General features: G+C 52.2%; 1 protein-coding gene across 1 annotated transcript; it reads right to left on the reverse strand.

The window, feature by feature from the left end:
* On the reverse strand, positions 201–2,555 carry HOXB13 (homeobox B13). Its single transcript, XM_003131551.3, has 2 exons — positions 1,806–2,555; positions 201–835 (listed from the first exon to the last, which is right to left on the reverse strand). Exons 1-2 carry the CDS (start codon positions 2,407–2,409, stop codon positions 582–584), a joined length of 858 nt encoding a protein of 285 aa, XP_003131599.1. The 5' UTR covers positions 2,410–2,555; the 3' UTR covers positions 201–581.

Raw genomic sequence — 9,766 nt, forward strand, 5'->3', positions numbered from 1 at the left:
ACCAGTGGGTACTACGTGGGGAGGGGGGCAGGGAGGGAGAGTCACACCCTCCAGTATTGTCCAGGCTGCCTAGCTGTCATCTTAGAAAAATGCTGAATTGGCAGCATAATGACAGCAGTGAATCTGCCATTTCTTGTCTCCTCTGCCTTCACTGGGATGGAGATGGGCTTTGGAAATGGAGATCCAGAGGAAGCTGTCCTGCTACCAGTCTCCTTCCAAGTTTATTCATGATCAGCTCAATCCATGAAAGCGGTTTCTAAAGTGCTCTACAGAGCTCTAGATAGAAAATATGATACTAATATGGCAACTAGTGCTGGTTATGGTGATTATTGCCACTGCCAGGATGAATGATTATGACTGGGACAAGGTCCTTTGGGTGGTGTTACCTGGAGAACTGGGCTGTAACTCTGAGCCGTGCTGACTCTCTAGGACAAATGGGATACCCAGGCTGTTCCTGAGAAATGGCCCAGGAAGAGTGTCATCTCTGAGGGCCTCTCAGCAGAGTCCTGAGCCCCCACCTGGCCCTGGCAGGATCAAGGTCTACCCAGGATACGTCCCACCGCCCCAGCCAGGGAGCTCCCTCACGGAGTAGCGCTGGTTTTGACCTTGGCCAGAACCTTCTTCTCCTTGACCCGGCGATTCTGAAACCAGATGGTGATCTGGCGCTCTGAGAGGCTGGTGGCCGCCGAGATCTTGCGCCTCTTGTCCTTAGTGATGAATTTGTTAGCTGAATACTCGCGCTCCAGCTCCCGCAACTGCCCCTTGCTGTAGGGAATGCGTTTCTTGCGGCCGCGGCGGAAGGCACAGCCCTCCGGAGGGTGTTGCGCGCTAGAGTCTGCGCAGCAGGAGAGGGAGGGAGAGAAAGACAGGCTCAGACCACCGCCTGGCACAAGCCCAGATGCAGACCCAGGCCCCACCAGCTAAGTCATCGTGCAGGAGCACCCAGGTCATCCTACAGGCGTTCTAGTGTACTCCCCCTTCCCCTAAAGCGCAGGAGGGCACCTCAGCTTCCAGCTGGTTCTCTGATCACTGCTCAGCTTTGGCAAGAGAAGCTTTCTACAGGCCACCCTCTTTCATCACTGCTCTCATGCCGGCAAACACACCATCACACATAGCCAGAGCTTTGCCCACCTTCTGCATATGTACATCCACCCTTCACATGCATTTTCCCACTCTTGGCCACTCTTGTAGAGACTACAGTCAAATTCGGTACAGAAGGGAACATGTGTCTGCCCCAACTCCCAACACACACACACACACACACACACATACACACACCTAAGTCATGGCTGTAGGAAATCTAAACTTCCCCTTGGAAACTGAAAAACACAATCTGAGAGAAGGTAAAGTGTTAAATTCTTTACAGAACATTCAATATTTCTGTTCCCTCCCACCCCACCCCATTCCTACACTCAATTAATTAAGAGTTATTTTATCCTTTTGTAGAATTAAATTGGGATCCTGCTTGGCAGGGACACCCTGAACCCCAAACAACAGCAAAGAGAGCCAAATTCTCCGGCATATTGAAAGGCTGGTCCCAAGGCTTCCGGGGAGATCAGAGGCCTGGTGGTCCTCGGGTTTTGGAGAGCACCCAGCTCGGGCCTCTCACACTGACCCTCTGAGGCCTCCACCCAGGCTCTCTAACTGCCAAGACCTGCCTTAAGAGTCCTAGTGGTCAAGCAAGGAGAACCAACACCTCCTCACCAGCCCCAAGTCTCCCTCCACCTCTTCCCAGGCAAGTGCCAACCAAGCCTACAATCCTCCATGCTCACCGCTGAGGGGATCCAGAGTAGTGGGCAGTTTACCTGCAAATGCCGCCTTCCAGAAAGAACCGGATGGGTTCTGTTCTCCCTGGCAGCACACCTGGCTGTTCCAGCCACCGGTGAGGGCCCAAGGCTGGTAACTGTCCACAGGCAGCAGGGAGTCGTGGCGAGGCTCCGCTGGGGTGCCGAGGGTCTGCACCACCGACACATCCAGGTAACTGGCCATAGGCTGGTAGGGTCCCGGGTACCCCGGATAGAAGGCAAACTCGGTAGGGCGGCTGGGGTACTCCTCCCCGGCCGTGGGAGTCTCCGCAGGGTAGGCGGCCAGGGTGGCCCCCTGGGCACAGGGTTTCAGTGAGCTCCGGGACACTCGGCAGGAGTAGTACCCGCCTCCAAAGTAGCCATAAGGCACCGGAGCTGGGGACGCCCCCTGGGGCACCCCGGAGCATGGGTGGCACTGCTTTGGCGGTTCCGCAGAGCCCGGCAGATCCAGGGGGGCGTAGTTGACAGCGGGCATCAGTGTAGGCGCCGCTGCTGGGTGGCTGGTCAGTGGGGAGTGGGCGACCAGATTCCGACTCCCTCCGGCTCCCAGCAAGCCTTCGATCTCCTTGGCCCCGTCCAAGGTGGCATAGTTGCCGGGCTCCATGGGGCCGAACGTCGGCTCATGGGGTGCTGGGGGGTGGGGGATACAGGAGGCACCCAGTTCGCTCTCCCCACCCAGACCCGGGGAATCTAAAGCGTTTTAAATCGCTCCCAGCTCCCTGGGCCCCTGCATTCGCTCAGCCTGGCCGTCTTGGCCGTCTTGACGCAGGGGACGCAGGTGCCCGGGCTCGCGCGCTGATTGGCTGCGGTCTGGAGGAGGGGAGCCAATTAAAATCGTCCTGGCAGAAATTGCGAACATACTTTCTCTCTTTCTCTCTCTCCGCCTCCCTTCCTCCCCCTCCCCTTCCCCTCCCTCCCTCCCTCTCTCTCCCTCCCTTCCTCTCTCTCTCTCCCTCCCTCCCTCTTTCTTGGTCTTTTATTGCATTTGGAAAACAAGAGAGAGAAGAGAGGAAATGGGGTCCTTTCCCTGCCCCCCCCCCGGAGCAGAGCAGCTACGCGGGGGTTGGGTTGGGGAGAAATGGAAGGCGGGAGAGGTGACGCGGGGCCGGCCCCACCTCGGTTGCCTCCTCTCCCTCTCTGGCTCTCTGTCTCCTGTGCTTTGGCAGGTTTAACGAGCGAATATAAAGCTTTCCCTATAAAGTGGCCATCTCGTGGGGGGAAGGGGAGTCGGAGGTGGGGCCGGGAGGCCGCCGCGGGCCTGAAAGGGGAACCTGGGAATGCGCCTGAGCGCGAGGAGGCCGGGAAATGGGGATTAAAGGATATTTCTTTGGGCCCCGGGTTCTAGCATCCCAGTTCAGTCTAGGTGTCCCTCCCATCCCGGATGCGCAGTAATAAGTTGCTCCCAGTCCCAGGGGAGTGCCTGGGACGCCTCTTCCACAGGGACCCCAGCTACTGCCCAGAGAGCTCAGGATTTGGAGAAGGGTGGAGGCGGGGGTGGGGAACCACTCAGAGCTCCCAAGAAGGAGATCTGAGAACTGGAGCCGGGACGAGCTAAATGTTCAGAGCTGAAGCAGAAATGCAGCATCTAGAGCCGGCTTGTAAAAGGGGGTCTGGGTTGCCTTTGAGGTGGGGGAGATATGGAAAGATGACACACATGACCTGTATATTCTGAGAGGCAGAGAAAGAGCCAGGGAGAGTGGCACAAAAAGGGAAAGAGAGAAATTGAAGGAAGGGAGAGGATCTTATAAAATCCTGAAGTCCCAGTCAGAAAAGATAAACCCTTTCCTCCCTTTACTGGGATCTAAGGAATTTCCAGGAAACTAGGCCTGACCCACTAGCCCTGAACTAGTTTCAGGGATTCTAGACCCCAAGAATGCAGAAGCCTGGCCTGTGTGAAGTTGCCCAGACTCTCTGCCCTTCAGTCCTTTTCCTATGTTCCAAGGGGCCCAGGAAACTCACCCTGGCCCTGGCACACTTCCACCCAAGCTGAATGTCCAGAAAGCCCAGCACCCCATCTGCTTCCTTCTGGCTTTTCAGGACCTTAAGAGGAAAAGAAGGTGGGAGAGGAGCCCCAGCCACGGAAGGAATTAACTGAGGCCCCTCTGTTGGGGCCTATTGTGCAGTGCAGAGCAGAAGACCCAAACCAGTTTATTTCCCAAATCTGTCTTCAGAGACGTTCTGTTTCCATCACTACCCCTCCCAAATCAAATCTTTCTGGGTTCACTTTTTCTAGGACCCACTTTTTTGTTTGTTTTTGTTTTTTCTGGAGAAGACAGAAACTTTTTTTTCTTCTTTTTTCTTTTTTTTCTTTTTCTTTTCCTTTCTTTTTCTTTCTCTCTTCCTTTCTTTCTCTTTCTCTCTCTCTTCCTTTTTTTCTTTTTAGAGCCGCACCTGAGGCATATGGAAGTCCCCGGGCTAGGGGTTGAAATGGAGCTACAGCTGCCAGCCTACACCATAGCCACAGCAATGCAGGATCTGAGCCACGTCTGCAACCTACACTGCAGTTTGTGGCAACACCAGATCCTTAACCCACTGAGCAAGGTCAGGGATCGAACCCACATCCTCTTGAATACAAGTCGGGTTCTTAACGTGTTGAGCCACACCAGGAACTCCAAGATGGAAACTTTTCTATTCTACACCAGCATCAGGACAATTATATAGAACAGAAAACCCTGCCCTCTAGGTGGGCTCAGTCTTGCTCCTTCACCAACCTGAGCCTCAGCTTGAGCCATCTTTTGGGACAGTGCCCATGCAAACTAGAGTTGTCCCAAGTTGTAGGACTGTGGTGGCAGTTACAGATCCCAGTGGCCACAGCTAATGACTGAGGACATCATGCATGAAATCCTCACTGGATGTTATCATATTTGGTTTTTGTTTTTGTTTTTGTTTTTGCCACTCCCAGGCTAAGGATCAAACCTTGCTAAGCCACAGAGACACCAGATCCTTAACCCACTGTGCCACAGCATGAACTCCTGGATTTTACTGTATTTGAAAACAACATGAGAGAAAAGGGAGGAGATGTCTCTTTGATGCTTTCCAGTTTCTGATCACAGCCTCTTGCTTGTCTGTCTATGAAAGGCAGAAATAGCAGGATTTTTACCTAAAGGCCAAGAATTTCTTACTGGTTTTTTGCTTGAGAGATGACAGCACAGACATGAATAGATCCCTAAATTTAGAAAATAGATAATCAGTTCCATTCCTGGGAATCTACCCAACAGAAATAAATGTTTATGGGCATCAATAAGCGTATACTAAAATATCCAAGGCAGCTTTATTTATTATAACTCAAAAATAGAAACAATGTCCAGCAAATAGTAGAATGGGTAAATAAATCATACAATAATTAAAGAATGGAGTACCACACAGCAATAAAAAAAAAAAACCACTGCTACGCACAACATAGATAAATTGTGCAGATGTGTGGCTGAAAGAAGCCAGACACAAAAGAATAATGTTTGTATGGTTCTATGCAGTTCAAGAATAGGAAAAATGATGGATATGGCAATAGAAATCAGGAGAACCCTGGGGAGGCGGGAGGGGGGGGGGGCCTTGCCTGGGAAGTGACAAGGAAGGCTTCTCAGATGCTGGACACACTCCCGGATCTTGGTCTGTCTATATGCTAGTTACATGAGTGTGTTCCCTGAGTAAAAATTCAAAAGGTACATTGGGTATTTCTGCACTTTGCATCAGCTTGTCTCTATTTTTTAGAAGGACAAAATGTTAAATACAAAAATTTAAAGATTCATAGCAATATTGCCTGCCCCTGTGCTTTTTTTTTTTACAATCTTTTTTTTTAAATTTATTTTTTATTGTTATTGCCCCCAACACACTTTTTTTTTCCCCACTGTACAGCATGGGGACCCAGTTACCCATACATGTCTACATAATTTTTTCTCCCATTGTCGTGCTGTGTTCTAAGTATCTAGACAGAGTTCTCAGTGCTACACAGCAGGATCTCATTGTAAATCCATTCCATGAGCAGTAGTTTGCATCCGTTGACCCCAAGCTCTCAATCCCTCTCACTCCCTCCTCCTCCCCCTGGACAACCATAAGTCTATTCTCCAAGTCCGTGATTTTCTTTTCTGTGGAAAGGTTCCCTGTGCTTTTTGGATATGTTGTGTTCTTATCCCTCTCCATGGAAATAAGTTGCTAAATACCTCATTGTGAAATGCAGAGATGACCGATTGAAACCTAGCCCTGGAGAAGCTCACTGGCTGGGCTGGAGACCCCTTATGTTGACGGATTTTTTTTTTTTTTTTTTTGTCTTTTTAGGGCCGCACCCTCAGCTTATGGAGGTTCCCAGGCTAGGGGTCCAATCGGATCTGTAGCCGCCAGCCTATACCACAGCTCACAGCACTGCTAGGTCCTTAACCCACTGAGCAAGTCCAGGGATCAAACCTGAACTTGCATCCTCGTGGATACTAGTCTGATTTCTGCTGATTTCCGTGCTTTCCAATGAGCCATGATGGGAACTCCCGACAAATTCATTTTAATACAAATAAATACTCTGGGTTTTTTTTTTTTTTGGTTATACTCTACAATTTATTTAGCATCTGCTAGATACCAGGGAACAGTCTGGATACAGTATTTATTAACATAAGAGCATGTGCTCTCATTTTCCGTACATGTTTATCTAGTTGCCTCTGTCCACGACTTATCATAGACCTCAGCTGGAGTTAGATTAAATAGGATTAAGCCTCCTTATCTGCTAAAAAAAAATTATCTATCTCCTCCTAGGTATAGTAATTCCTACCTCACAGGAACGCTGTAAAGATTAAATGAGATTTTTGCATATGAAAGCATTTTATAAACAATAAGTATGAGTTCTATGTGTGTTTCTGTATGTACAGCTGTCTGTAGTGAACTACAAGCCACCTGTTTTTATTGATAAGAATAGTTTCTCTAAAGAGGTTTTCTCACTTCTCATCTGCCTCTTCCAGCCTTGGGGAAGCCTGAGGCTCAAGGCTCAGAGGGTCCATATCCTCCCTGGGCTCTTTAAGAAACTTTCTGGGCAACCCAGGCATCCCGACCTCCTGCCAGCCGGGGCTGAGCCAGCCCTTCCCCCACAGATTCCTTTGTGTCTTTCTGGAAGCCTCCAGGCTGACGCTCAGGACTCCTGAGCCTCCCCCGACCCCCCAAGTCCCCTTTACTGACCCAGCCAAACGCGCTGAAAGCCTCAGCTGCTCCTTTACATACCGGCCAGACACCTCCAGAAAGGTCAAGGCCAAGTTGAAAGTTAAGAGCCTGTTTACCTCCGGGAGCCCATTCAGCGCGGCCCCCGCCGACCGCCTGCGACCTTTACAGCAGGGCCTTTGAGCGCGGCCGCCGCGCCCCCGGGGGGTTCCGGCCACGGGGGACCTGGCACCTCCTTGTCAACTCCCGCCCCGCCTGGGCTCCGGGACCACGGGGAGGGGGCGAGAGGAGCCCACCCGCCCCGTTTAGGGGATTCGTGAAATTACAGTATTATTTTTTTGTAAAGCACCGTGAGCGCCCGGCGCCTCGGGTTCTCCGACCTGGAACAACGTGCACGATCGAACCGACCGACCGTGGCCCTCGGGTCGGTAGCGGTCGTGATGAATAATGAGAATCTATTTGGAGTGGCGACACTTCTTTATTTTCTCAGGAAAGGTCGGGGCTCCGCGGGTCCGGCAGACTGTGCGGGCCTGGCGGATCCTCTGAGGCCCCTTCCTTCTCTCATCTCGGTTTCATGAAAAAGGCCTAATGAGGTGGAGGGGGGGGCTCCTTTCTTTCTTTCCGCGTTTCTTCCATCCTTTCTTCTTTCTGTCTGTTCTCTGTCTTTCGTCTTTTGGTGTCTTTCCTCCCTTTTTATATTTGTATTTATCTTTCTGCCTCTCTTCCCTTCAATTTTCGTTATCTGGCTTTGGGGGTGCTATTGTTTTCTTTCTTTTTCTCTTAATTGTGAACTTTTTCCCCCATGCCCCACCCCTTATTTTTCCTTTATTTTTCCATTGGTTGCTTTCTCCGTCTCTGTCACTTACATGGTTTTTTTCCTTTGATTCTTCATCTTATTTTTCCTTTCATTTTCTGCTTTTTTCTTCCCTCCCCTTTGTCTCTTTCCTGCTCAGCTTTTTTTTTTTTTCCTAGTTCTTTCTCTCTTATTTCCCTTTTAAATTCTCTCTACCCCCTCTCTCCCATTCCACACTCACTCCTCTTTCCTTGCTGACCCTCTCAATTTTCCATTGTTCTTCTCCCAAACCTGCACAGGGCCTGCCGGTGGCTCCCCACCCCCGGAGGCTGCCCTTGGCGGGGTGGCCTCACAGGGCGGTCCTGAAGCGGTGTCCCGGCTGCAGAGCCCTGTGAGAATGGCCAGGCTCAATTGCGGATGACAGGCCACCTGGGCCCTTCTCCCTGAAAAGGAGTCAGGCGGGTGGCCTGGCTGAGCCTCAGAGGAAATCTTTCGGACAAAATGATGGCGGAGTCTGGGAGCTACAAGAACCAGAGAGTGGCGGCCTGGCTGGTCAAGAGGCCACAGTCACCTCTGCGTCCCTCTCACCCGGGCAGTCCTGCGACCTCCTTGGGATTAGGATCCTCTCAGGATGAACCCTAGTGCTTCAGAGGCCCAGGCTGAGGGAGCCAAGTACGAAATTAGAGCCGATCGTGGCCTCCTCCGCCACGCCACCCAGCAAGTGGAGAAGCAATCAAAGATGGTCCGTTAAGGGGAGAAGCCAGTGCCAGCCACACAGACCCACCACCCACCCAGATGGTGCTGAGAAACTGGAGAAGCCCCGAGCCCAGGAATGGTGAGTGGGGTCCCAGAGCCCAGGGAGGGAGACAGAGAGTGAGAAGGGTTTGGGGTGAAACTGCAGGGCACTGAGCAGAGCCTCTGGCCCTGCAGCACTGGGCCAGCAAGCCAGCCGCTCCTGGCCTGCCACATGTGCGTGTGCCAAGTTAGAACCCCCGTGGGCCCCAGAGGCCCCAGCCCCCTCTTCGGACCCTGCTTTGCTGGGAGGCCCACCCCTGGGTCACTGGCCCCCTGCAGCCCCGATCTAGAGAAACCCAGCGGCATCCGGCCCCCACCGTTGCGAATGCTGGGCCTGGAGGGCCGCTCTGCCGAGCGCAAGGCTTAGACAAGGTTTAGATCTAGCTCATGCAGGCCAAGTCATTTCCCCTCTCTGCGCCTCTGTTTTTCTATCTGCCCCTATGTCGAGAGGGAAGAGCTGGACCCCATGCTCTAAGTCCCCATCGCTGTTCACTTTGTGGCGGGCAGGCGGGAGCAGGAAGGGAGCCACCCTGGAGGTTGAGGGCGTTCGCTTGGAGGAAGACCGCGGAGAGAGCCAGAAAGAGGCCACTAGGGTCACCCCCATTACTCCTCGTGAGTCTAGGGCGCGGCGCCGTTATTAAGTTCTCCTTGAGGGAGCCCAGCCCCACGATCGGGCCTCTGGGAGGCAACCCTCGTGTGCTGATTCAGTTGGGATGCTCAGCCTCAGGATGTAAACGCCTCAGTAGCCATTAAATGGGACAACACTGGTTGGGAGATCACCTCCTCCACCCTCACCCTGTAATTCCCGGAGCCCTCCAGCACCAGCTTCCAGGGGCTCGGGAGCCTCCATTTCCTTTGTTCCAGCCCTTGGGATCCTGGATGGGGCTCAGGAATGGGAAATACATCAAAAAACTTACCTGTACATTCAAGGAAGCAATCTGAGTCGCTTGCAGCCTCCCCTCCCTCGTCTCCACCTTGTTTTTTCCCCCCTCGGGGAATATGGGTGTAGGTCATAATTATCAGGATAAATTCTGGCTACTCATGTATAGACTCTGCTAGAGACGAACATTACATTTTCAGCCCTGAAGTCAAAGAGGGATGTCAGTGCCGAGGCCCTGGCCCTTCCAGTCCCAAACCTGAAGTGAAGTTGTAGGTTTGAGGTGTAGGGGAAAGTGCAGTTCGAGAGATTTGATTTCTTGCTCTGATTCCCCCCATGCCCCTTCCTGAGAGACCCGAGTCC

The sequence above is a fragment of the Sus scrofa genome, chromosome 12 (genome assembly GCF_000003025.6).
Source record: "Sus scrofa isolate TJ Tabasco breed Duroc chromosome 12, Sscrofa11.1, whole genome shotgun sequence".
Lineage (NCBI taxonomy): Eukaryota > Metazoa > Chordata > Mammalia > Artiodactyla > Suidae > Sus > Sus scrofa.